Raw genomic sequence first — 26118 nt, 5'->3', positions numbered from 1 at the left:
AGGGCTCCTTGGTTTGTGCCTCTGTTCCCTGGCATGTCTGGGCAAGCTACCACCCTAGTCCTGGCTCTTGCTCAAGGCCAGACCCATACCTCAGCCTGCTCCCCATCCAGGGGTGTGTGGAAGAGTGTGCAGCACCGAGACGTGCGCTCACCATCAGCATGGTCTTTGAGGCCCCACCCGTGAGACACTGTTAAACGGGGACTCTGCTGAGAACGTCTTTAAAGCCACGGGACCTTTACCACCTCCTCTCCCTTACCATCACACACGCTTCCAAGGGTGTGATGCTGTTTTTCTCTGGGGGCTGACCACCTTAACTGATTCTGCTCATCCTGTTTTCTCCTTTGCAGAAACACGAAGCCTACGGAGAGGTGAGTGAGCAGCATCTTTATACCATTGCCACATGACACAGGTTTAAGTTGCCTCTCTTAGAAAAGACCAGCTCAAACCCCAAAGTAGCAGGCCAGATCTTGCAGCGAGCTGCATGGGATGGTTCTCTGCCTGCCTGTGGATCAGTGCAGAGCTTGGGAATCCATCTCCTTACACAGTGGTTAAAATGGCATACTGGACTCTTCGCTTTCTGCCTCCCCCTCATCTGCAATGAATTCAGGTCTATTGAATAGACTCATTTTATCACTTTGGAGGCAGGTTTTGTAGGTGCTCTGCAAGCTGAAGTTCCTGCCCTGCTGGTGTCACATGGACAGGGTTTGGCATACATAGGGAGGAGTGTGCAGAGTGGTGCTCTAAAGAGCATGCACATCCCCTGATGGCCCCAGAAGAGCAAGTCCACACAACCTCGCCTGACACTTAGCAGTTCTGTTCTTTCAGTTTGGGCCCAGAGCCAAGCCATAATGAACATGCGTGTGGCAACATTCTGCTTTTAATTTACAAGCAGCATTTTTCTGCATGCTTGTTGCTGCCTCAACTCTGACCCAGCTGGAGCCGTAGTAGTTTTTAGCACTGCGGTCACAGGGACAGGTGCGTGGAGAGCCGTGGTGCAGAGCTGAGCTTCGGGTGCACACTGGCTCACCACGTGAAGCAGCCGGCATGCTGCAGTGCCGCAGTTACACCTCCTGTTTAATTTGTATTTCAGTGCTACAGGATGAGCTGCCTGGAGATTGCAGGTCCGCCTGGTCCCAAGGGATACCGAGGGCAGAAGGTAAGTCGCCCTAACCTGTGGGAAGAGAATAATGCCAGTATCTGCCACAAACACTGCAGGACACCCTAGATCCCACCTCAGCTGCAGCAGCCTTCACAGGTGTAGCACCCAGGTGGGAAATAACTCCCCAGCATCTGTCTTGGCCCTGGGAGACTGCTGTGCTGCAGGGAATGGAGCACACAGCCATGTGTGCCAAGGCTGATGCATTGACAGCAGTGCAGAGAGGCATCCAAGCATCGGCCGTGCCAGCCACAGCTGGCATCTTCAGCGCCTGAGAAAAACAGGAGTGAGGCAGCAGTTGTCTCCAATTCTCCCATCCTCAAGAGCAGAGCTTTCACATGTGCAGGGTGTGCCACTCCTGCCCTCAGCTCTGTGTCCTCCCCTCCCCACACAGCCTTTCCCCAACTTCCCTGGAATAAAGCAGGTCCTGCTCCACCAGCACACTGCCCCAAGCTCTGTAGGAACAGCCACAGTGAGCCTGATGCTCCTAGAAATTGCCATTTTCTCACAGCCAGCACCAAGCCCTGACTTATGCTGGGTTTTTTCTTTCCTTAGGGTGCAAAGGGGAACATGGGTGAGCCAGGCTCCCCTGGGCTGAAGGGACGACAGGTAAGTTGTGGAAAGTCCCCTCTCCACTGCAGCCAGCAGTGCTGTCCCTGCATTAGCTGGGGCCACATGTCTGCCGTGCCTGAGCTAACTCTCCATGTCTTCTTCCCTTAAGGGTGACCCGGGTATTGAAGGTCCAATCGGATACCCTGGTCCCAAGGTAAGAATCCCATAGCCAGTGACTGAGCTCTTTGCATTCATTGATTTTTGGTAAAGCAGGGGGAGTGCTGCTTCTCCCTCTCCACCTGCCCGTTTCCTACCCGCGCCCGCGCCCCCGCCCCCCCCACCCCCAACCCCCCACCACCCCCCCCCCCCGCCCCGTATGGTGCTGCCTCGGCTCCTGCTTATCCCCAGGCACTAACACAGCCGCCGCCTTCTTTTCTTTTTGTCTAGGGTGTCCCAGGACTGAAAGGAGAGAAGGTGAGAAAGAAGAGACCAAATGGCTGTCCGGGCACTTGGCAGGGGATGCACACCTTTCTGTTGCAAAGAGGGAGAGTGTGGCTGTAATGGAGAGAATAACAACCCTATTAATACGTAATTGCAGACATGGGGAGGGATTTCCAGGGGCATCCCAAAGCCTGTCTCCTTCAGGCATTGCTTGTGATCTTGTGAAGTGTTGGTGTTTTTACTGAGCTAAATGGGTGGGAGGGATGTAGGCAGACTGGCTGACTCCTGTCCTCTTCTTCCCCCAGGGTGAGATTGGATCTGATGGACGGAGGGTAAGAAAGGATATTTTCTAACTTGCATGTTGTTCCAGCTACCAACCCTTGAGTGTGCGTTAACAGATTGCTGATCCCTCTTCTTTTCCCCCTCGATCCCAGGGTGCTGCTGGTTTGGCAGGCAGGAACGGCACTGATGGACAGAAGGTAACAGCACTGGGAGCACCCTGTAATGTTGCTCCTGATGTTTCATTTCTTTACCCCACCTTGTACCCACAAATTATTTTGTTTATCCCATCCCGCATGCTAGCTTTTTGTTTTGACTGAGGTTTCTATGAACTTATTTGCACATTATTCTGCATGTCGTGTAGAAATATGTGAACCAGCTGGAGATGAATTAATTCAGGTCACAGAAGTGCTATCCCCTCGTCAGCAAGCTCTCTGCAGGAACTAGATGTGTAACTGGGGCTGTGCTCCTGCTGCAGGAGGTGACACGGCTGGATCGTCTGGGTACAGAGATCTCATCTTGAGTGTTAGTGACCCCTACAGGACACGTACACAGAAAGCTTTGCAAAAATTTGGTTTTCAAGGCAGTTCATCGCAGAATCTGAAATTTCATCTCTAAGCCACTGCTTGTTCTTAATATTAAAGCCCTAAAGCCAAGTTCAAGTACCTTGTAATAAAGCCCTGAAATCCTCTGTTCCCTCTGTGGTGAGAGTAGAGGGCCATGACCTCCCTTAGATCTGCATGCCATGCAGAGGTACTGCAGCAGAATAGCCTAATTTGAGATTATTTATTTCAGCTGGCTTTGTCCGGCCAGCGCACATTGGTTTTGCTCTGCACTTTCTCATATACTCAGCCAAGTACATCTGTGAGATAATACCAGTTCTTCTTCCCGCTCCTTAAATGCCTGCTGAAGCTCTAAAACACTGAAGTCCTTCAGTATCCACCGCTCTCTAGCCGGGGTGAGCTGTCTAAGCACTGCCAGCAAAGCCATTTTGAGGCACAGAGCAAGGCAATCACTGCTCTCACAGCGTCCATCAGGCAGCATGATGACTGCAGACCTAAGCTGCTCTCACATGAGAGGCACAATAGAGGACTTAGCACAACCGTGGACGTGAGTGACCACCAAATCCAGCCTCTAGGGACGTGTCCAACACCCAGGGCATGTGTGCAGGATGAGCGTGCTTGAACTCCCACCAACACCCATGCTACCACTCAGGGCTTTTAGATTGCTTTCTCCTCCTCCATTTGTCTCTGCACACCACATTCCTGTTTAAGGAATACAGTCACTATTTATTCTCTAGCTGATGACAGGTATGGTCAGCAGATGATGTTAAAAATCAGTAGCCATTAACAAGAAAAGCCATATTTTCCCTTCAGACACCTACAGCTTCTCTGTCTTTTTCTTTTGAATGCTATCTCTCCAGGGCAAGCTGGGGAGAATTGGACCACCAGGCTGCAAGGGAGACCCCGGTGACAAGGTAGGAACACTTTACTCTTTCATTCAGCACATCAGTTGTGTAGCTGCTGAATGAGTTGCACATGTAGAAAGATGGCCAACAAAAGGTTACTGGCCCATTTTCCTACCAATTGCATGAGCTGATCCCAGGCCTGGGATCCCCAGAATGCAGACCACAGCCTGATTTTTTATGCCTCCTTTCCATGGACACGTAAGCTGGGATCCCCCAGTGTCTCTCCCCTCCACATAGAGAGGAGGAGCTGCTCCTTTCATCAACACTAGCAACAAGCAAAAACATTTTAGTCTCTAGAGCAACTTTCTGAGACAGTTGGTTTATTCTGCAGGAAAAGTGCATATTGTTGCAACTGAAAAATGTGTTGTTCTTTGTTCTTTCTCTCCCTAGGGCCCTGATGGCTATCCAGGAGATGCAGGAGACCAAGGTGAAAGAGGAGATGAAGGCGTAAAGGTACAAGTTCTCTGAACAGTGAGGAGAGAGTGTGGGCAGAGGCCACCAGTGGGGACAACTAAACACCATTGCCTGTATTTACTCTTAAACCCTTTGCTACTCATGGAGCCTGTAGGCTCTGGGGTCTGGATGACATCACCAGACACAGGAGCCAAGGGAAGAGCCTTGCTGGCCCTGCTCCTTGGGCTCCTCATGGTGCACATCAGTGGTGCACAGCAACATGTTGATAATGCAGGCAATGACCATTGCTTTCTGGCTGTTTCAGGGAGATCCTGGCCGGCCTGGTCGCAGCGGACCCCCAGGACCTCCAGGAGAAAAAGGAAGCCCGGTACGTTCATGCAGCTTTCAGATGTCTCCAGTGTCTTACTAGGGTCTGCTCCACATGGCATGGAGCCAGAGCAGTATCAACTGGTGGTCATGGGGCAGCTGCAGCACAAAGATGACTGCTTGCCAAGGCATCCTGGTGATTCTGCAGATTAGCCCACCAGCACAGAGAAAGCACAAGCCCCTGCGTGGTCGAGTGAGCTCTGTCGCCATGCATGTCCCCACCAGTACCGTAGGAAATGTCATGTGGGTAACAGGAGAGGGGACTGTGCAACTTCCCTGCAGCTACCTAGAGCAAAATGAGAATGGGTCTCGAGCGTTTGTCCAAAGCAGAGAAAAGCAGGCAAAAAAGACTTAGGGGGATTTACCTTTCTGGCCAATCCATTGCACTGCATCTTTCCTCTGCTTTCCATCTTCTCCTGGCCCTGTTTGGCCATGGTTTCCCCTGCCACAGTCTCATGACTTCCTCAGTGTTTGTGGCAGTGCCAGTGTTTGCAGGCTGTTTTTATTCATGTGAGTAAACTTTAACAATTAGTTGCTCGGAGATCTAATGCAGGCTTTACCCACTGCACTTGACCTTATAGCAGCCAAAGGGATTGCTATGCTGATGGCCAGTTACTTCAGAGATAGTGGAGGAGGCTGAAATAGCCCTCTGGCTTTAGGCAGGCCTGGACAGATGCTGTAAGGAAGAGCTGACAAGCCTTTGCCCTGGTTGATGGAGGAAAGGTGACACAGCATCACAGTGCTCCAAGGCTGGAGCCTGTGCACTTACCTTTAACATGCAGGCATGGTGGGTGTGTGGAAGCATAAATTGTATGCTTATACGCACCCTTGCTCAAGGGTGGACTGCTTGACACAGGATGAGAGGTGTGCGTGTGCAACTTGACCTCTCTTCTGACAAATTGTATTTCTTTTTCTTCTCCAAGGGACTTCCAGGCAACCCTGGACCTCAAGGGCCTCCTGGAAGTAAGGGAAGAAGAGGTGAAGCAGGACCTCCTGGACCCAAAGGAGAGCCTGTAAGTGTCTGAATAGCTCTCTGGACAGTGGGCACACCATGGGAGCCTGATGCAGTTTCATGGATGAGCTCTGCGAAACTGCCCCATTTAGCCTGCCTGCCCTGTCTTCTGCACCCCAAAAGATGTACAGATGCTGATCTCCTTGTCCCCTCCATCTTTACAGAGCAGTACTTCCATAATCCTAAGCCTGATGTTAACCATTTCACCTTAGAGAAGCATCCTGTATTCCCACATAATCACAAATGCCTCTATGGATGCCCGGGGAACCTTTGGCTGTACTCTAGCAAGTTCCCCAAAACTCCAGCTTCTCAGAGGAGCTCACAGAGTCAAGATCTGCTGGCTGTTACAGTAGAGCTCTCTGAAAAGGGCAGCGTCAAACCGCAGCTGTGTCACAACATCGATGGTGCCACACAGACCCAAGCTAATGTGATGGGGCACTGCAAAATTTGGGGAGTAGGTTGGAGATGACATTCCCTGGCAGAATACAGCAGCATGGCTCCACCAACACCAAGAGGCCAGAGCCCAGCCAGCTTGTGTCCTTGTGCGAGATCTGGTGGCGGAAGCAACACTGGATGAATTGGAAGTAAAGCAGAGTCTTTAACCCTGAGGGAATGAACCACAACTGTTTGTGGTCACTGCAGTGACCACCCTCCTGAAAGAATAGTCTGACTATGGCTTCCCAAAAGCCAAAGACAAGATCACCCAAGCAGTGCCAGCATGGGCATCCCTGCTCCCCTGCTGCCAGGCACATGGTCACTAAGGGGGCAAGGAGACGTCTCTTGGGCCAGGAGGGAGAAGGCAGGGCAGCCAGGCATCACTCTCCAGGTAGCATCCATCTTTGCATCCCATTTATGTGACTTTCTGTGTCTGTCAAGGGTCGACGTGGAGATCCAGGGACAAAAGGCAGCAAAGGCACTCCTGGCGCCAAAGGAGAAAGGGTGAGTAAAGCAACTACCCAGACTATTGCAAATGTGCCCAAGGTGCACAAGACTGGGGTGTGTGATGCACTACTGCCCAGCTATGAAGCATCCAACACCAGAGCTGGGAATTGCAGATCCCATTGGGGTCTGCATGTGTGCTCTGCTCCAACTGTGCCTGCTGCCTGCCCTGTTAGCAGCAGGTACAGCCTCCTCTTCCAGGGCTTGATCCAGAGACGGGATGAAGGGCAGCAAAGCTCAAGGCTGAGACAAGTTCAGAGGGCACACTGCCCTGACACTGTGTTTCAAGCCAAGAAACACCAGATTTGAGAATGGCATCATGCCTGCTCTCTCCAAGGAGCACTGCCATGCACACAAACAGCACTGGAGACATCCCTGACCAGGAATATCTTTACCCTCCTCACAGGGAGATCCTGGTCCAGAGGGTCCTCGTGGCCTGCCCGGTGAGGTTGGAAGCAAAGGAGCGAGGGTAAGCATGGAGCAGGGGTCGGTGACAGCCGGGGGGAGGGAGAGTGGTGCTGCCATCCAGGGCAGCTTACCCGGCTTTCCTCCTCATGCACACCTGCTTGTACCTGCCTCTCTATGTTCTTGTGTCTTGCTTTGCTTTGCAGGGAGACCAAGGACTGCCAGGACCTCGAGGCCCTTCAGGTGCTGTGGGAGAGCCAGGCAAGATAGTAAGTCATCCTGGGGCATCTGTGTAACCATATCCTCCCTCTGCAGTGAGAGCTTGCCCTACTGACATAAGCTGGCTGCACTGTACCTCCCGAGGGCAGCCTGCCTGATCTTTTCTCAGGGAGGCTCAAAAATTAGCCTAGAGGCCCCTGGCTAGCCCTTCCTGGAGCAAGGAGAGATTGCAGGACCCAGGAGTCCCTGCTTCTCCATCACTCCCAGTCCCAGGTGTTCCCATGACAATGTGGAAGGGACCTTGTCAGAGCAGGTCACGAGGCAAGGAAAGATGGGGCTCCCCAGGCGCCCATTTGTCCTGGGTCTGTGGTTAGTCCAGCACCCCACTGTGGCAGTAGTGCCGTGACATCTGTGTGGCTTCATGGGATGCGGGAACCCAAGTTAGTCACTGTCACAGTAACCTCATCAGGAGGGGAGATGGTCTCACAGCATCGTCTCAAGAGCTGGTTTCTCCAGCACGGTCCCCTGTGCAGCTGGGGAGCCGCAGGGAACATGCTCACCCGATCCCTCTGCTCTCCCCAACGCTATCCTGCAGGGATCACGTGGGGACCCTGGTGACTTGGGCCCAAGAGGTGATGCCGGACCACCAGGACCAAAGGTAAAGTCCCTGAATGCAACTCTGCATTTGAAAGGGTATTTTTGTGTGCTTTTTTGTTGTTGTTTTAAAAAAATGCAGTTTCTACTGCAGACACTTTTGTGCCTCAGAAACTGAATGGCTCAAACCTGAGCCTCCCTATGGGGCAGAGATGTAGTTCTTGCTCTGGCCAAGGCAGCTCTGATTATATCCCTCACTCTGCACAGATTCAGGGGTGTCCCTGGCATGTGACATCCCCAAGACTCTGCAAAGCCTTGCTCTGCACAGCCATTCTCAGTGTTTCAGGGCCAGCTGCAGAAGTCATGGCTCCTGGTGGTGTCTCACCCTGAGAGAAGATGAAAACTGCTCTGACTGTCACTGGCATCGCCAGGTCAGAAAGGTCGGGTTTGGTTTCTGATGGGTCATTTTTTTCTATGAAAGGGTGACAGAGGCAGACCTGGCTTTAGCTACCCTGGACCCAGAGGACCACAGGTATGTATGCCTTGTCCAGCACAGATGTATGTGCCGTGAGGAATCCTGTTTCGGTGGAGGTTGCTGTTGGAGCTGAGCAGCCTGGGAGAAGAGGGAAGGAGGAAGAAAAATGATCAGAGTCACAAAAAAATGTGGACCCCGCAAAGGGGGTGATGGGGGCCGCAGCTCCATCAGCCTTGTGGCAGAGGTGCTGAGGACCCCAACCTCAATGGCAGTAATGGGGAGGTGGCTGTGCCCACCACCCCAACCATCAGCCTGAAGCTACACCTGCTGTTCAGCTTTGTGCCCCTCACTGCAAACTTCAGATGAATGCGTGCACGGTGCGGGGCCAGTACCGGTTGGGTGCTGACCTCTCCTTCCTCTCCCTTCGCAGGGTGACAAGGGTGAGAAGGGGCAGCCAGGACCCAAGGTGAGTGTGTTTGTCTCCATCACCTGTTTTTTGTATTGACTGAAATGCTGACTAGTTGTCATGCGACCCTCCGGGTGCATGGCCAGGGAGCCTGTCCTGCTGGAAGCTGCCCTGGCTATTCCCTGCAGCTGCAGAGCCTGGGTATATCTCCCAAGCCCATCTCCTTTTGAAACCATCTGAAATATGCTTTGCAAAACTTCTTTATTCTTAGTTAATGCCTATGTAAACACCATTTATTTACTCTATGCTGAGCTGCTGGTTTAGAGGATGCTCTCCCAGGCCAGGCAGGCATGTGGTTTTGATGGGCTCATAGCAGTAGTGCCTCCGCCTGAGCACATCCAGATGTGCTCCATGCCGGATCTGTTTCTCCTTCCTTTGAGCAGGGAATAAGAGGTGAGCTTGGACCAAAAGGAGTGCAAGGGACCAAAGGAGCAAAGGGAGAACCGGTAAGCAGACTTCCCGTACTGCCCGCGGGGTCAGCATCCCCCTCCCACACCTCTGGGAGGCGTGCTGGGGATGGCGCTGCCCACTCTCCTGCCTGCCTTGTGTCCCCAGGCTGGTGACCACACTTAGCAGGGCTGTGCCTGACAAGGAGGTCAGGAGGAGCCCCGAACACCAGAGGCTGCATCGCCAGCCTTGGTGAGGAAATATTTGACCCTTCCTTGTTTTTTCCCCAGGGTGACCCTGGCCCGGGAGGGGAACCTGGACTCCGCGGTCCAACTGGGGAAGCAGGCCCCGAGGTACAGTATCATTCTGTCATGTCTGAGCAGATGTTCCAGCCCCCTCCCCCCCTCCCCACTTCTCCTTGATGCTCTAAAGCCCAGCAGACCCCAGCGGGTCTCCCCGCAGCAGGACTTGCTGCAGGGGACACCAGCTGCCAAGTGTGTCTGCTGTCTCCCCATGAGGCTTTCCTACCCTTCCCATGGCAGAACTCTGCAAAGTTTTGATGGCTCTGATGTCTAGTTCCCAAAATGGAAACTCATGGGAAAACTGTGCCTGAAATCCCTGTGCTCTCCTTACAGGGGACCCCTGGCCCACCAGGAGATCCTGGCCTCACTGTAAGTAGCACTGCTCTGCAGCCCCCGGTGCTCTTCCTCCTGGGGCAACTGTGGCTTTGCCGTGCACAGCCTGAGAACAAAACAGGGTGTCAAGTCCTGCCACTGCCCAGCAGAAGTGGCCTGTGGCTTCCCACGGGAGCCAAGGAAAGAGCACAGCAGCCCAGAGTGGGAAGGTGAAGGGGAGCCTTTCCCTTAGAGGGGACAGATGTTGCATAAGGGGAGGGAGGCACTCACCCTGCACCCCTTTGCTGGCAGGACTGCGACGTGATGACCTACGTGCGAGAGACGTGCGGATGCTGTGGTGAGTGGACCATCGCCTCTCCCCAGGGCAGGGGAGTGACCACTCGAGGGATGGAGAAAGGGGGTCACCAGAGGCTCCTACCTCAGGAGCTCCCTTGAGGGAGCTCTGCCCTGTGAGCTGCCCTTTGCACTGAACTGCCAGCACTGCAGGCTCTTTGCTGCTCTGCACAGCACTGCACCCTGCAGAGGAGGCAGCGTGGGAAGTCCTTCCCTGCTCACCCCGGTCCCAGCCCACCACTGAGTGCAGTGGCACTGCAGAGGTAGCCTGGCTTACCTCCCAAAATTTAGCTCTGCCATTGCAGGAGCAGTGAGCTGTAATATAGAGTTGCATGGTCCACATATAGGATAGAGTCTATTACACAGCAAGTTTTAAAAGGTTTCTTTTGATATACATCAACAGAAAGATGCATGTGAAATCCTCCCTAGGCTGCCAGCTGTGGGCAGCACCACAAACCCTGTGGGTGCTTGGTGTGATGCTGACTGTCTCCATCTTTCCATAGATGGTCTCTTCTGCCCTGGTGGCTCTTGCTCCCACCATCATTGACCTTTGTGTTTTTCTCCTTCTGTCCCTCTCCCCAGACTGTGAGAAGCGCTGTGGTGCCCTGGACATCATGTTCGTCATAGACAGCTCAGAGAGTATTGGCTACACCAACTTCACCCTGGAGAAAAATTTTGTGGTCAATGTGGTCAGCCGGCTGGGGTCTATTGCCAAGGACCCCAAGTCGCAGACAGGTCTGGACTGTGTGGGGACAGAGTGGGGCATGGGGAAAAGAAAAGGGTCTTGGATCCCTCCAGCTTCCATGTTTGTCTGTAGCTGCCCTGGGCTGCAATCCATCTGTCCATCATTTTCACAGCAGTTTCTGCTCTTCCCTCTTCCCTTCCCAGCTTTGTAGGCCAATCAGGCAGCTCTTTGCTGATATGAAAGTTTGCTGACTTTCTCCACTTTTCACTGAGGATGCAAAGCCAAGTAACATGATGCTTCATTGGCAGGTGCCCGTGTTGGGGTGGTGCAGTACAGTCACGAGGGGACCTTCGAAGCCATCAAGCTTGATGATGAGCGCATTGATTCACTGTCAAGCTTCAAGGAAGCAGTGAAGCGCCTGGAGTGGATTGCTGGAGGCACCTGGACGCCATCTGCCCTTCAGTTTGCCTACAACAAGCTCATCAAGGAAAGCAGGCGAGAGAAAGCCCAGGTGTTTGCTGTGGTGATCACAGATGGGCGCTACGACCCCCGGGATGATGACAAGAACCTAGGGGCTCTTTGCGGTAGAGATGTGGTCGTCAACACCATTGGCATTGGAGACATGTTTGATCAGCCAGAACAGAGCGAGACCCTGGTCTCCATTGCCTGCAATGAACCCCAGCGAGTCCAGAAGATGAGGCTCTTCTCAGACCTGGTGGCGGAGGAATTCATTGACAAGATGGAAGACGTGCTCTGCCCAGGTCTGTACCTGTCCTTGCACAATTCTTACTGAAACTGGAGTTTTCACCCCCAGGGTTTGGGGTGAGGGACATGGTGCATTGCAACAATTGCAGAGACAGTGTGTCCCAGCAGGTTGGCCAATAGCTCATAAGCTGGGTCATTCATGGTGGGGGCTGACCTTTATGTAGCCCTGGATGAACAGTCCTTCCTCAGATATGGGCCAGCCTTTTGGGGCAGTCCTTTGGAGTCCTTTTCCCTTGTAAGAGACCTTGCCCTGCCACCCTAACTGTGCAAGCTGTGAAGGGGGATGGCAGCACATCACTCAGTTTTTCTTGTTTCTTTTCCTTCCAGATCCACAGATCGTCTGCCCTGAGCTGCCCTGTCAGACAGGTAAACATTACAAGTAGCTTCATGCCATCTGCACAAAGTGGTAGGTCCGAGGGAGAGTGCACAAGGCTCAGGAGTGGGAGGGGGGTGTGCAACCCTGTTCATTCCCTTTGGATGGCAGGAGTTCAGGAAACAGTGTTACTTTACATGAGGAGAGGCTCCAGGGTTTCATCTCCAGCTCTTTTCCTGTCTCTCTGAGTTCTGTGCACAGGTAGGTACGAGTGTACCCTGTTAGTGCACCAGCACAGCTCAGCCCTGATATTTCTTCCTGTCCCAGTTTCTGGGAGCCACCAGGTTTTGACCTCCAAACTCAGCAATTAATTTTTCACTTGTTCCATGTCTCTATTATACATCAAGTCAAAAACCCCTTGCTAAACTCTCCCGCCCATGTGACCTTTGAAATGCAAAGCCCAACCTGCAGCACTGGGCAGGATGCTCCGTGGGAGTGACAAGGGCAGAGCAGGGGGTAGGGACCATTTGGAAAATGACACTACAGTGGACCAAAAGCTTTGGCTTCTCTAACGCTGGCTGTATTTAATTAACAATTAACTCAGGGTGTTGGATTAAAGGAAAAAGGCTGTAAGGATCCTCTGGTATAAAGGAGACAGCTGCTGCTCGCTGCAGGTAGCTTTACTTGATGACATTTTGCTTGTTAAGAGGTAGATCTGCAACCTGAATTCCTAGAGATCCTGTCTGTCTGAGTCTCTGTGCCTGTTTAAATACAATAGATGCACTATTTGCTGATACATACAAAGCTTATAAGGGACGAAGTTTTGCCAGTTCTTCCAATTTTTATCTCTACTCTTGCTGTGAATGTTTTTGTGAAAGTCCCCAGCTTCAACTCAGTCTTCTACAGAATCTCAAATTTCATTTTCAAAGTAGTCCCTTTGTTTCCATACAAAGCAAAGGAAAACTAGTCCCAGGATGCTCAGAAATCTGAAGACAGAAAAGCTATAATTATTCCAATCTAAAATCTCTCACTAGTTTGAGTATTTGCACCTGGCCATGCAGAGAGCACAATGTCCAGCCGTGATGCTGAGCTATCCACACAGGCTCCTCTGCAGTGTCCTCTAAGGAGCTTTGTCCTGCGGATCCATGCACAAGGAGGCGACTTCCCCATGCCACACTGGTGACTGCTCAGGTGTCTTCAAAGGTTTTGGTCTTTGCAGCCTCTCTGTTTCTGAGGAACACTGCAGGAGAGAGACTGATCCAAGCAGTGCTGCACTCATGTTCTCCTAGGCTTGGGCCATCAAAGCCTTCCAAAGCAAGGTGAAGTTGGCAGTCCTTTCCCTGTAGCGCACTTGGGTGTTTCTGTTCCTGATGCAAGGTGAGAACGGTTCACTGGTACCTGACAGTCCTGGGGACCAGAGCAGAAATGGCTTGAAGAGGCATCTGAGGGGGTTCCCTCTTGGGCAAATCTCTCAATCCATGCCATAGGCAGGCCAGGTCAAGTGCAGGCCCTACATCTGCACCCCAGAGGACATGGGAGGTGGAGTGACATGGCTGGGTAGGTGTGGGCTTCCTGTGAAACTGCCAGTACACCCATCTCAGCATGGGCAAAAGTTGTCCTGGTGTGCAAGGATCTGTGCTAGGCCTGGTAGACCAAGTTTTAAGTGATACACAGGGATTCAGTGGCCTTTGGGCAAAGCGCCTTCCATGTGCCGCACTGGGCGGTGCGTGATGCTTTGCCGTCATCATCTAGAAGGATTTGCAATGAACACATTTGTGTAGTGGCAAGGGAATGTGTTGGATGGGATGTGACATAAGGCATGTGACAGAGCCTGGGGCTTCCCTGTTCAGTGCTCAACTTCCTCCAGTTCTCTGAGAACATCTCAAGAGTTGGTGCCAATTCACCTGCAAACCCTTTGGATGGAGATGATGCCCTTCGCAGGGTATGTGAGTGACCTTCGTGCACATCCAATGTGCGTGTCCAGTCATAGATAGGCCAGACAGGTTCAGGTCAGGGAGGCAGCTACACCCAGCCCTGTTCTTGGCCCCACGGCTGTCGGAGTTGCAGTCCTGGCATTTTAAGGAGCAAATCAATTGCGCATGCCAGGTATCCTGGCTCCAGCCTGGGTATTGTCAGCAAAGCACAGAGAGGGACAGGTATTACATACACCCCGGCTTCTTCCCTGCTGCCTTGCAGAGCCAGGCACATTGCCATTTCAGGTTCATATCTGCAGATGAAGGCATGCTGCCTCAGTGCTTTGCCTAAGGAAATGCAGGTTTTCCTGTTTTCAGGGCAGACCCTCATCTCCCTTTTACCACCCATCAATTACTGTGGTGCTAACAGGATGCTGGAGTGTTAAATGGGTTAAATGCTGAGCAAATCTGAACTGACCACTTGCTTCATAGAAAACGCATGATGCTCTGCGAAGCTCTTTCTAACCCACGCAAAAGGCTTGGCTTTGAGCTTTGGGATTTTATTCGAATTTAATTCAGCATAGCCAGGTGGAGATGGAGGCTTTTGGGGTCCTGACTAGCCCGGACACTGCACGGGAGCATTGCACACCGCAGGGCAGTAATTCTAGCCAAAGCGCAGTAGGCTGAGTGCCGGGCAAGGAGTTCACACAATGCTGTCCCTTAGATGCCTTTCTGGCTGTACAGTATCATGTGTACAGTTTGCACCTTAGCAGAGTTCAGAGCTACCCGATGGCTGAATCCCATAGGCAGAAAGAAGTTGGACCCTGTGGCCCTCTTCCTGAGCACTGCTCTTTCTCCATCATGCCTATGCTGGAGGAAGGAACTGGGCAGTTAAGGTTTCATGTAATTTTCTGAGGTCTCTCAGTTGATGTGTGAGTGATTTCAGTACAAATCCCACGGTTCCCCAGACATAAATGTGGCAGAAAGATTTAAAATCTGGCTTTGGTCTTTGCTTCTCTGTCCTCATTAGCTCTGTTCTTCTCTGGTGCAGTGCACGTAGGAAAGCCAGGTAGCTTTCAGAGACACAGCCATTGCTAGCAAGCCCTGAAAATATTCTTTTGACGCTCACTTGCAGATGACAGGAACCCTGGGAACATAAACCCACTTATTTTCCGCCCCATGGAAGAGGGAGTCAACATAGATTTCCCCAGCACCATACATTCGATCGCCCAGTTCCTAAACTCCACGCGGGAAACCCAGGACCCCAGCATGTACACCCAGCTGGTGGCCACTTTGGCCTTTACCGCCGAAAAAGCCAAGTTTGCCACTGGAAATGAGCGGCAAGAGTGGATGGACTTATTCATTGACACCTTCAAAATGGTGCACAGCGAGATTGTGGGGGACCCAGAAACTGTGCTAGGGCTTTGCTGACATCTCTGTTAGAGATCACGTGAAGCGGGTGGAGAAAGAGGTTGAGTGGAGGTGGTAATCGTCTTTCCTCGAGTGCCTGTTTGGCAGAGGGGACAGGCACATTGGTAGATGCTTTTAGTTTAGGAGAAACACAGGCAGTGAAATGGCTTGGTTGTGCTCAGCTAGGGATGTGACGTGAGGGGCAGTCCTCTCCGGCTTGGCTGGCTGATGAGCACGGTGGCTTTCTCCAGTGATGTCAAGAGATGCTCTTGCTTTGCTCACTGCTTTTCTGCAGAGGACCTGCACTGCCTCAGTCTCTGAGCCAGCCACACTGCTCCCTTCCAGCCCTCCCATGCTTCCACCCTGCTCCAGCAGGCTAGCGTGTCCCAGCCCTCAGCCACGTGTGAGCACCAGCCTTCACCAAGGAGGCTGCCGGCACATGCGTGTCTTAGGGCCAGACCGAACCCCTCAATGCGCTTTTCCCATGCCTTCCTATGTATGTATTTGCTGACCGCTTCTGAAGCATCTTCTGCATCCTCTTGCTGGGTTAATGTGAGGGCTGTCTTCAGGTCCTGCAAACCATTTGTGTGGCAAGACTGACAAAGCAAGGTGTATCTCCTCTTGCCACAGCAAGTATCTCCAAACAACCATTCAGTGGGCAGTTGGGGATATTGAAGGGAAAGAGCAAGCAGTACGGGAGAAGAGGCATCCCTGGCTTTCCATCGAGCACCAAAACCTGGGGAGTGCTTCTCTCAGAAGCTGTATGAGCTCCCTCTGCCTTTTTCTCTGCTTGTACATTTGTGTTTCTTCTGTCTGAATTAGCAACATGTACCTGTTCGTATCCAAGAGATAGAGGTTATGTAGGGCCAGGCAGTCCAAGGCAAAAATCCGGGACTGTACAAACCTCTGTGACGCGTTACGTGAGCTATTTAAAAGCAAGTATTTAAACGTGTAGTATAGCCCATTCAATCCATTCCCAGTGCTAGTTTGGTTCAGAGAGACTACAGCCCCACCACTTGTGCTGCAGGTACATGCACTTAGACAAGGAGTGATATGTCCATGAGCTCAGCTGCCCCTGGTTTTCACAAAAAGTCAGGCAGGTGACTGCCATTCCTGCCTCCAGAATAACTACTGCCCTCCCAAGCCCTAAGAAGAGAGAACAGCATTTCATGTGCAGACACAAGAGGAAGTGTTTACTGCCAGCAACTGAATTCTGCAGCCTCTCTAACTGACATGGTATTATTGCAATAAAGTATATTGAGCAAATGTCACGTTTAATGGGCAGAAGGGAGATGTATGGTCTTCAAAAATGCGGTTGGGCTGTAATGTTTCCAGATGTGCAAAGTGGAGCCAGTTGCCAAGCTCAGGCATGGGAATTGGAATGAGGAACTTACCCCCTTGGAACTTCTTACAGTCTTTTCAACATCTGGGGTTTGCCAGTATAGGCTAGAAGCCATCCAGCAACAGGCACGCAGGGGAGATGTTTATGTCACTCAGCACATGAGTAGATCATACACGCTGCACAAAAACAATCTTTCTCCCAAGGTTTCAGCACTTTTTGCTCCCAGTCTATAGGGACAGGGAGCTCAGAACTGCTGTTGGCATATAATAGAGGGAAAAGAGTTCAGATGATAGCTTTACGTGGTGTGTTCTGTGTTTTAGGTAAAGGCAAAAGGATCAGCCTGTGTCTGAGTCCATATGCTAGCATCTGATCATAATCCACATGTTCTGGATAGTCTGTGCAAAGCCAAGCTCCCTACTCTGTTTTGATTTTTACCCCAAAATTAGTGTGTGACTTAGCCGGCTAGGATGCAAGTAAGAGGACTGAACTCAGAATAGTTAAGCTGCTCCAGCCATGATGCTAGAGGAAAAGCTCCCCAAACCCACTGATTTGAAGAGAACATCTCAGGGTTGGGACGTTTTGCTGAACAACACGAGGATTCAGCAAGACTTCAGCAAAGGGGGTGTTTATTTCATTTCATCACACAGTGGCTGTTTATTTCATTTCCTTTGGAAATATTTCCTAGCAAAGCAGTACAACATTGGAAACAAAGGTGTTTTGCTAACATAATCCTGGCTAATCCCTTTGATAGAATCAGATAGATTTCATCACAGCAGTGGTTCCTTCAGTGAAGCTCTTGGGCAAAGGAAGGACACAGATAAGGGGTTGGGCAAAGGACAGTCCACACTTCCCCAAAGCCATGGGAGGGGTTGTGAAAGGGAGAAGCCCCAGAAAGGGCTGGGAGGTCAGTCGCCATCTCACTGTCACTTTCATCTCCACTGTCAACACTGTGAAACAATAGAGGGAATACAAGTTATGCAGGTTTTTGAAGAAGCAGGAACATGATGTGAATGGGTAGGGTTACTCTGCACATACATGTAACTAGACGGGTTGCTGATGCAGGAAAATCAACAGTATTTCTGCTTTTTGTGCTATCTCTGTTTGATGTCCTCCGCTGTGTCCTAGCAAAGGTTTTGCTGCACTGCTCGCACCTATGTAACGTTCCCATGAGATAACTCATATGTAAAGGCATCTTACCACACAGTGCAAAGGCAGCCCTCTCCAGTGGTGAGGGCTGAGCAGCAAGAGGAGTACTGGGGGAGTGCTTCTGCAGGAGAGGCTGCCTAGACAGCCAGCCGTGTGTTACGCTCTTGCTGAAGACCTGCAGAGTGATGCTGCTCTCAGTTGCTGTCTGCTTAATTAGGAGCTCTCAGGGCTTACTTTGGGTCATGTGGGAGGGGCGTGGATCTTGCTTGTTATCACAGGAAACATGACTACATGTAGACAAGCAAAAAGAGAGACAGCCTGGTAAGACTTCTCCAACACAATATGCAGCCCTTACTCCCGCCCTCCCACTTCCTCCTGCTTTTGCAGACCCCTGTGTAGATTTTGGACTGTGTGGTTGCAAGGGGCATGCCTTCCTGCCTTTCTCCCTTCACGACTGCACAGAGCAGGTGAGGCCCAGGAGTGCAGGCACTGCCAAGGCAAAGTACCCTTGTGGCAGCAGCACCTGTGTACTGGGAACTGCAGCACCAATGTACCTTTAGGCAACATTTCTCAAAGAAGGTTGGGCAGAGGTGAGTACGTACCTTTATTGCTTTAAAGGAGTGGAGTATTGCAGTTGAATTTGGAAATACAAGATTCGAAAAGCTAATGGGGGAAAAACATCACTTGGAGATTGGTTTCTACTGCAGTCAGAACTGGCATTGCAAAAGCCTGTCAGTCATAGTAAGGCAATGTACAGTAAGCACCATTCAAGGCATGCCATCATTGTAGATATGTTTTACAGTGTGGGCTAAGGAGAAATGCAAGTCTACAAGGTCAGGGAACATGATACAGAAACAACCACGGATTTTTGCTGTGTCCAGTGAGTTAGGTCAAACCACAAGTACCAGCAGAAGTTCCTGCATCAGGTTTGACTGTTTTATCATGGATGGAAGTGGTGCCAAATAGTCTGCGAGCTCAATGATATGCACCATCAGAGCTTCTGCTACACTACCTTGTGCTGCTGGATTTATGTTGGACACTGTCTCTGTAGTCTCAAGAATGCATGTATCTACTTTGCTTAAAATACGACTTCACTATTTGCCAAATATTGACTACACACATAGTACTCATATACTAAATGGTGATCCATTTGTTGCTCAACTCATACAAGGAATTACACCAGTTCAGCACCCTGCCATGCTGAATCCAGGTGTAGCAGCATTCAGCACTGAGGAAGCACTTTGTCAAGTTGGATTTGATCATAGTACAGAAATTCAACCTAATGTGATACTCCTATCCCAAAAGTTACCCCTCGTTGCCAGAAACGGAAGCTCAAGCTGGGGCTGCTCTAGAATCTCCTATTCCTTGCCAGTCATGCAACACAACATAACATGGACTCCAGGACTTCACTGTTTCGAGATTCAGTCTTAGAGCCACAGAATTGCTTGACAGTAATATGGCCATTGCCCTGCTGCCAACACAGGGGGTGGCCAGCTGCAGCAGGTACATCACAAATCAATACTGCTGTTGCAATTGTATTCCTGACCAGTGCTTTCAGCAAAGAAGGAAACTCAAGGAGAAAATTCAACAATGCAGAAATGGAAGTGTTTCTCAGAGAAGCAGTGAACGCAGAGGAATACCAAATATGCATAACTACTGCAAAGGCATGAAATAATAGTCCCTAATTAACAGCTGACTCCAAAGATAGCTATTTTCTTCTCCTTTTATTTCTGAGTTCATTCATTGCGTATATTCATATGTCCACGTACCCACTTTGTAGACAGGTGCTGTTCTGAGTGCCTGAAGAACAATGTCCCACTGTGTTTCACTCAAATATTGCTCAGTTATATATTACAAAAGCTTCTTTACTATTGAACAGGTGCACCGACAAGGATAGTCTTGTTTTCCAACCATATGACCCAACCTTTATAAGCTCTTCAGGAATTAGTGATTGCTGATTAAACTAATCTGGGTGAAAGGTATGAAAATAGCTTTCATCCTACAAATCTGTGTGTGAAGAGTAGCTCTGAAAGTAAACCACTCTCTAGAAGTAACCGAGAGGTTTGCAGACACTGCCTGCCATTAATCACTGGATATTCCTCTTACAGATAAGAGCTGGAAACCGCTGTAAGAAGGTAGATGTAATTCTGGGACTGAAGTGCACAGACCTGTCTAATATTGTGGAGGTCTGTCATAGGCCCCAGAATTAACATTCATAAAGACCTAGTGCCCAGGAGCTGAGGGCATCAAAAGCAAAGCTTCTACATTACCAGTTGCAAAGACAAGCTTTGGCAGCAGAGCGGGACTGGTCCTTCTTTGGACAAAGATGCACGGAAGTGACTCCAGCCCATACTGCCCAAGGCAAGCCCCAACCTTATCGTGTAGGCTTTCTTACACTCCCAACTCTTGTCGTCTTCTTTCTTCTGCAGAGCTCGCAGTGGCCCAGTGCACGCAGCGCCCCATTGACGTTGTCTTCTTGCTCGATGGCTCTGAAAGGATCGGGGAGCAGAACTTCCACAGGGCCCATCACTTTGTGGAGGAGGTGGCCCGACAGCTCACGCTAGCCAGGAGCAACAGCGACAACATGAATGCCCGGATTGCGTTGCTGCAGTACGGCAGTGAGAGGGACCAGGATGTGGTCTTCCCACTGACCTACAACCTGACAGAAATCTCCAGCGCCCTGGCGCAGATCAAGTACCTGGACTCATCCTCCAACATTGGGTCAGCCATCATACACGCCATCAACAACATCGTGCTCAGCCCAGGAGATGGGCAGCGACTTGCCCGGCGCAATGCTGAGCTCTCCTTTGTCTTCATCACTGACGGTATCACAGGAAGCAAGAACCTCGAGGAGGCCATCAACTCCATGAAGAAGCAAGATGTCATGCCCACGGTAGTGGCTCTTGGGAGTGACGTAGACATGGACGTCCTGCTGAAGCTTGGCCTCGGGGACCGGGCAGCCATATTCCGGGAGAAGGACTATGACAGCCTCTCCCAGCCCAGCTTCTTTGACAGGTTCATTAGGTGGATATGTTAAATGAAGGGAGTGCACATGTCCTCCTCTCACCAGTATACACACCCCTGATGTTACCTGTTTTATTTTCTTCCCTCTGTATGGTTGCTAGCAACTCTGAGCTGGCCCAGAACAGCTGCCCTCTGGGTCCTCCTTTCTAGCCAAAATCCAGAGCTCTTTTTTTGATTTTCATGATGAAAAGTCATGTATCTCACATTTATGGTGCTAATTAAAACTAAGATCAAAGCAGGATACAGAGCCATACAACATATTTCTGTAAAGCTTTACACACACCAAGCCATGACTTGCGTACGTACTGTAATCCTAGGAGGGCTTATCAGAGAAGCGAGAAACTTTTCCAGTGTGGCAGGACAAATGATCATCTCTAGTTTTCAAAACCTCTCAATATCCCTCGGTGTCCTGTGAGGAGCTTTACAGTTGTGACATCCCCTGTTCTTTAGCAAACCTATTTCCAGATTATCTCATCTTTTTTGTTCTCTCGGTACTTCTGCCCTGAGAGGACCAAGTGAGTTTATGACACAACACATGCTGCTTGAAATGGTCAGCGACTTGCTTTCCTTTTGCATGGCCCTTGGTGGCTTGCTCCTCTTTCCCAGGAGCAACGGGATGGTGAGAGGTTTTGCTGCCTTCTACAGTTGTCTGCCGATGCTCCTTTTGGGGGTCTATCTATCCTAAATTTCACAGGTAATTTTTAAGATTTTTATTTTCCTGTGGGCCATATCTCCCTTGCTTCCTTCTGCCATTCCAACCTTCATCAGAACCTGCTCATTTATTATTGCATCCCAAAATCCTGGCTGAGAGGGGCAGCATGCCTCCCAGCATCTCACAAAACACTGGGCAGCTGCCCCAGCTGCCTCCCTGTCATCACAATCTGCTCAAAGTAACCATGGTGCCTTCTTCCCACCGGTATCTGCTGAGCAATGCCCAGATTTGAACTTGAATTGTGCTGTCTGCAAAAATAAACAAACTCTTTTCACCCTATCCTGAAAAAGCCTCTTTATTCTGTAGTTTGTCTTTTTTTTTAAATTATTTTTAGTGAGCAGCTGATTCTCCTGGTGCTAAGCTGGTAAGTCCAGATAGGTTTGTACTCTGCCTCTCCTCGCAAATGCTGGAGCACAAGGCCAATGGTCCCTGCAGCACAGAGGTGACAGGGCACTGCTGAGGACCTGAAGGACCACAGGACGCTGACAGGACCCCTCCAGCTCTCCCCGCTCTCTCCAGCAGTCCCCTTGCAGACCTGTTCCTCTGCCCCCTGGCCCCACACCCCTGCAGTGCCCGTCCGGACCATGATCTCTCAGCACGACAAAGACCATGCCTTCATTCCTCGCCTGCTTCGTGTTCCTCACCAGTTTATGGGTGAGGAGAGATCAGGTGCCCCTTTTTGAGGGGGTTGTGCCTTTCCCCACCACAAAGGTGGCATTGCACCTGAGTTGGGCTTTATCCGCACTTTCTTCAGCCCCTCTTGCATCCAACACTTGCGTGTCTCAAGCCAGGACAGGGAGGCAGGGGAACCCTCCAAGGATGGGGGCATTTCTGTGAGGTGGAATGGGGAGGAGAGGCTGGGCAGGGCGCAGGGGACCCCAGGCACAGGGTGCAAAGGAGCCGGCAGCACAGCTGCAGGGAAGGGTTCCCGGCATAGGCACAGCGGTGGGAGCTGTGGCCATGCATGCTGCAGTGTCACTGCCATGTTTTCCCTCCTTCAGGGAGGAGAGCTGTAGGGGAGCTTTGAGGGTCACAGGACAAAACACGACTGCATCCAGAGAGGAGCTGCAGGAGCGAAATCCCACTGCCCCAGCACATATACATGCCCAGCCAGTAGTGCAACAAGGATGAACAAGGCTGTACTGGCAGTAAATCTGGGCGAGATGGGCTGCACCACCTCTTCTAGAGATTCCCTCTGCCACAGTGAGCTGCTCGTGTTTGTGCCACTGGGTCCAGCAGCCAGTCACATCGGCTGGCTGCAAAGCCTTCTTGATACCAGGGCTGGGAAGGGTCCTCTTGAGCCATGACAGTGGGCAAAACAAAAATAAAACAGCAGAAAAATCAGCCCCGTGTTAAAAATTTTGTGGTGAAAGCACTGGCAGGCTTTTCTCCTTTCCTAGCAAGCATGCTGCAGTCCCATGGCCATGGCTCAGGGGCTTCAGAAAGCAAGCTCACTACTTTTTCCTATTGATTATTACCCTGGCATGGAGGATGGCAACACATATAGTGCAGCAAGGGGAAAGTTACAGCATTCCCTGCCCAGCCCTTCTGCTACAGCTGGGAAAGCTCACACGAAATTTACGGACTTTTACGGGTGGTGGGATTGATGTTAGCAGCTGGCATCATTACCCAGGAAAAAACACACAGACACCAGCAGACTGCAAACCAGCACGTGATGCTCCCCACGCTGCTACCTGCAGCCTCGGGGATGACTCTCAGTGGGTTCTTCTGAAAGACAGAGGACAGAGCTGCTGCCCATCATCTCACAGCAATTCCAGGTCAAAGAATTTACAAGCTAAAAACAAGAAAATCACTCAGCAGGCAAAACGCCACTCTCAGAGAAAGGGAAAAGGAGTGGAGCAACATGCAGGTGGTTCCTGTGGGGCGTTCAGCTTCGTGTTTTGTCAATTCCCTGCCATGCGGGTGGGACACGTCCTCTTCAGTCAGAGTCGGAACTGCTGCTTGAGCTGCTGGAGTGCTGGAGGAGATAAAAACAACTTTAGGATAGCACAGAAACAACCCTCTTTCACACCACTTCTTATAGGTGTTAATAATCCTGTGGTGGGTGCCTGTTCCCGGTGCCCAGCTGGGGCCAGGTTGAGCGTGCAGCAGTGGTAGCTGCAGACCCACCTCTTCCCAGGTGTCTTTGCATGTCAGCAAAAGGTGTGCCCTCAGGTTTCCATGCTGGCTGGATTGCAAGCTGGTAATTAGTTAATGTCAAGGCCCCAGGAGCCATGCAGAGGGTGTGCCTCGGTGGGAGTCAGCACAGCACCATGACCTCAGACAGCAAACCCCGGCTGGGACAACTTGACTTGAAGATAAAATAGCTAATAATGTCACTGCAATGTTTATTGCAATGCTGTTACAAACCACTTTTTAGAATTCAGAGCCATTATTTTTCTGCTTGGGGAATATAATTACGGGCATATTGTGGGAGGGCTGGCTTTTTTATTATTATTTTACAAGGCTATTCAGGCCAATTAAGCAACTTCCAGAAGGTCCTGCTCTCTGCCATTGAGGGCAAATGTCAAAGCAGATCACTTTCCAAGCCGTTAAACAGCAAGAGGAGCTGATGGTTTGCTTTGTTTGGGAAATGCTCCTGCCTCCGATGGTGGAATTGGGGTCTTGTTTAGCAGTCCCTCATTCAGACCTACTCCTGATGGTGCCTGTCCCTGGAAGGGCATTTCCTGCAGCATCTCCTTTTACATCTCCTCCATTGCTTTTCCTTTTTTGGGTTTGGGTTGGTTTTTTCTTTTGTGTGTGTGTGTGTGTGTGTTTTTTAAGAGGGAACTGAACTGCTCTGCTGCAGGACACTGAGCAAATGTCCCTTAATGGAGACATGACTCTCTCGGGTGAGCAGGACAAAGTCCTGGGACTTAATACATCACGTGGTGCACCCTGAGCTGTGTCACTGTTCTGAATGGCTTCAAGGAATGTCATGGATTGTGTTTCACAGGCCTCACTTGAAATGACCCATGCTTACCTATTTATTAAGCAAACAGGAGTCTCCATGTCAAAAAAAAAGCCACTGAGATGTTAGCAGCCCGCTCCAGCCACTGCAGAGCAGGAGGGGAGAGCCCCAGCTGCCCAGGCTGGATGCTGTGGCATGCATCAGGGGGGTCCGAAGGACCACAGCCAAAATTGGGAGGGATCTGCTCCCACCTCCCTCTTACCTTGCCTCCATGGTGCTTGGAGTGCTTCTTCTTGTGCTTCTTATGGTGCTTCTGATGGCAGTCAGGGGGGCACGGTGGGAGGTGCCCATGGGGGTGATGCCCTGGTGGGGGGTGTCCATGGGGGTGATGTCCTGGTGGGGGGTGCCCATGGGGGTGCTGCCCTGGCAGGGGGTGCCCATGGGGGTGATGTCCCAGTGGGTAGGGGCCAGGTGGAGAGGGGCCACAGGGATAGCCACCTGGGGGTCCCGGGGGATAGGTCCCAGGGGTGCCAGGCGGCACTGGAGGGTAGCCAGGGTAGGGACCTGCTGGAGTGCCAGGACCAGGGTATCCTGGAGGAGCAGGTGGGCAAATTTGGACTTGGGGTGGTGGCACCCCTCCGGGTGCACCTAGGAAGAAGAGGGCAGCCGTTAGCGAGCAGAGCCAGGCTCTTCCTGGACAGGCAATGTGGGGAGCTGGTGTAGCCGAGCACCCAAAGGACCCCTCCTGGTCTACCATCTCCTCACAAATAATGTCCCACTCCCCTCTGGTATGCAGGTAGTCCCCCCGGGTGCCTGTGGCGATTCCACTGAGCCCTTCTCTGAGCCCCCATGGCTGTGTGGTACCCACAGCCCTGCCCAGACCCGCAGCCCCTCACCTGGGTTGGGGTTCCACATGCTCTGTGGCCCTCGAGCTGTAAGGGAAGAGAGGCACCATCAGTGATACCTCGCGGCATCTCCTGTCATGGGGTTGTCATCACCCTGCCAGCAGCAGAGACCCAGCTTCTCTGTCCCCCGTGTCTGCCCCGGGCACAGAGACCATGTTTGCTTGCCAAGGAGTGCCGCCCCCCCGCAGACCCCAACAGCCACCCTGTCCCTTTGGGTGACAGTGCCAACCCCAAGAGTGACTGTCCCTACCTCTGTGCACCCTTAAAGCCTTGGGCATGTCGTTTCCATTGTTGGTGGAAATAATAAACCAACTCCAGCCCAGCCTGGGTGCCCAGCCCACGTCCTCGTGGACCACAAGGGGCGGGGGACACTGCGTCTCGGTGCAGCGCCAGCCATGGGGACGGTGCACCCGGACGCATGGGTGCCCATGCTCCCACTGCCCCTGTGCTCCCCAGCTGCCCTGCACCCCACCAGCCACGGCTGCTGCCTTGGGCAGCCGCTTTCGCTCACCCAACCTGCAGAAAAGCTCCCAGCAGAGGCAATGCCGGCAGCACCCTTCGAAAGCACCGCCGCCAGCAGCACCCCCAATCGTCGTCCTCGGCACGGCTCTCCCGGGGTGGCGGGCACCCGCTAAATACCAGGGCCCTGCCCGGGTGAGGAGGGGTGCAGCGGGCAGGGGTGACACCACAGAGCGGTGGAACTGGCCGCACCACTCCCTGCGCCACGGCCGTCACCATGGGCACATGGGAAACGTCAATACGCCACTCCCAGCTGGCACAAAGGTCCCACAGGGCTGATAAAAACAGGGGACGGAGGGTTGTGGTTTCACCTCCCAGCATCAGGTGATGAG

At 51.7% G+C, this 26118-nt stretch overlaps 2 protein-coding genes across 4 annotated transcripts in view; one reads left to right on the top strand and one right to left on the bottom strand.

The window, feature by feature from the left end:
• Nucleotides 1–21730, top strand: part of COL6A2 (collagen type VI alpha 2 chain) — a 31602-nt gene extending 9872 nt beyond the window's left edge. The window contains exons 4-28 of one of the 2 annotated variants that reach the window (XM_052792566.1): nt 348–368; nt 1091–1156; nt 1712–1765; nt 1878–1922; nt 2156–2182; nt 2455–2481; nt 2584–2628; nt 3852–3905; nt 4287–4349; nt 4615–4677; nt 5600–5689; nt 6565–6627; nt 7034–7096; nt 7239–7301; nt 7847–7909; nt 8327–8377; nt 8751–8786; nt 9170–9232; nt 9464–9526; nt 9809–9844; nt 10100–10145; nt 10724–10876; nt 11135–11587; nt 11919–11957; nt 20145–21730. In XM_052792566.1, coding sequence (XP_052648526.1) covers nt 348–368; nt 1091–1156; nt 1712–1765; nt 1878–1922; nt 2156–2182; nt 2455–2481; nt 2584–2628; nt 3852–3905; nt 4287–4349; nt 4615–4677; nt 5600–5689; nt 6565–6627; nt 7034–7096; nt 7239–7301; nt 7847–7909; nt 8327–8377; nt 8751–8786; nt 9170–9232; nt 9464–9526; nt 9809–9844; nt 10100–10145; nt 10724–10876; nt 11135–11587; nt 11919–11957; nt 20145–20752 — 2355 coding nt within the window. In that variant the 3' untranslated portion in view covers nt 20753–21730. Of the gene's footprint in view, nt 1–347; nt 369–1090; nt 1157–1711; nt 1766–1877; nt 1923–2155; nt 2183–2454; nt 2482–2583; nt 2629–3851; nt 3906–4286; nt 4350–4614; nt 4678–5599; nt 5690–6564; nt 6628–7033; nt 7097–7238; nt 7302–7846; nt 7910–8326; nt 8378–8750; nt 8787–9169; nt 9233–9463; nt 9527–9808; nt 9845–10099; nt 10146–10723; nt 10877–11134; nt 11588–11918; nt 11958–14952; nt 17642–20144 lie in introns of those variants that run through there. The other variant, XM_052792567.1, reaches the window with a different exon arrangement.
• A 1377-nt stretch (nt 21731–23107) lies between these two features.
• LOC128144162 (uncharacterized) lies at nt 23108–26072 on the bottom strand. Of its 2 annotated transcripts, XM_052792610.1 has the most exons (4): nt 25784–26067; nt 25259–25294; nt 24625–25010; nt 23108–23429 (listed from the first exon to the last, which is right to left on the bottom strand). In XM_052792610.1, the coding sequence occupies exons 1-4, from the start codon at nt 26003–26005 to the stop codon at nt 23240–23242; spliced, it is 834 nt and encodes a 277-aa protein (XP_052648570.1). In that variant the 5' UTR covers nt 26006–26067; the 3' UTR covers nt 23108–23239. The 2 variants fall into 2 exon arrangements, with proteins under 2 accessions (XP_052648570.1, XP_052648571.1); XM_052792611.1 differs by lacking the exon at nt 25259–25294 and having other exon boundaries at nt 25784–26072.
• Nucleotides 26073–26118: the final 46 nt, after the last annotated feature.

The sequence above is a fragment of the Harpia harpyja genome, chromosome 7 (assembly GCF_026419915.1).
Source record: "Harpia harpyja isolate bHarHar1 chromosome 7, bHarHar1 primary haplotype, whole genome shotgun sequence".
Classification (NCBI taxonomy): domain Eukaryota; kingdom Metazoa; phylum Chordata; class Aves; order Accipitriformes; family Accipitridae; genus Harpia; species Harpia harpyja.
This window is presented reverse-complemented; position numbering and strand designations above follow the sequence as displayed.

Coding starts and splice junctions, on each gene's coding strand:
- LOC128144162 (XM_052792610.1), bottom strand. CDS start 26,005: ATGGTGACGGCCGTGGCGCAGGGAGTGGTGCGGCCAGTTCCACCGCTC. Junction 25,011..25,258: donor CATGTGGAACCCCAACCCAG/GTGAGGGGCTGC, acceptor TCTTCTTCCTAG/GTGCACCCGGAGGGGTGCCA. Junction 23,430..24,624: donor CCAAGCACCATGGAGGCAAG/GTAAGAGGGAGG, acceptor TATCTCCTCCAG/CACTCCAGCAGCTCAAGCAG.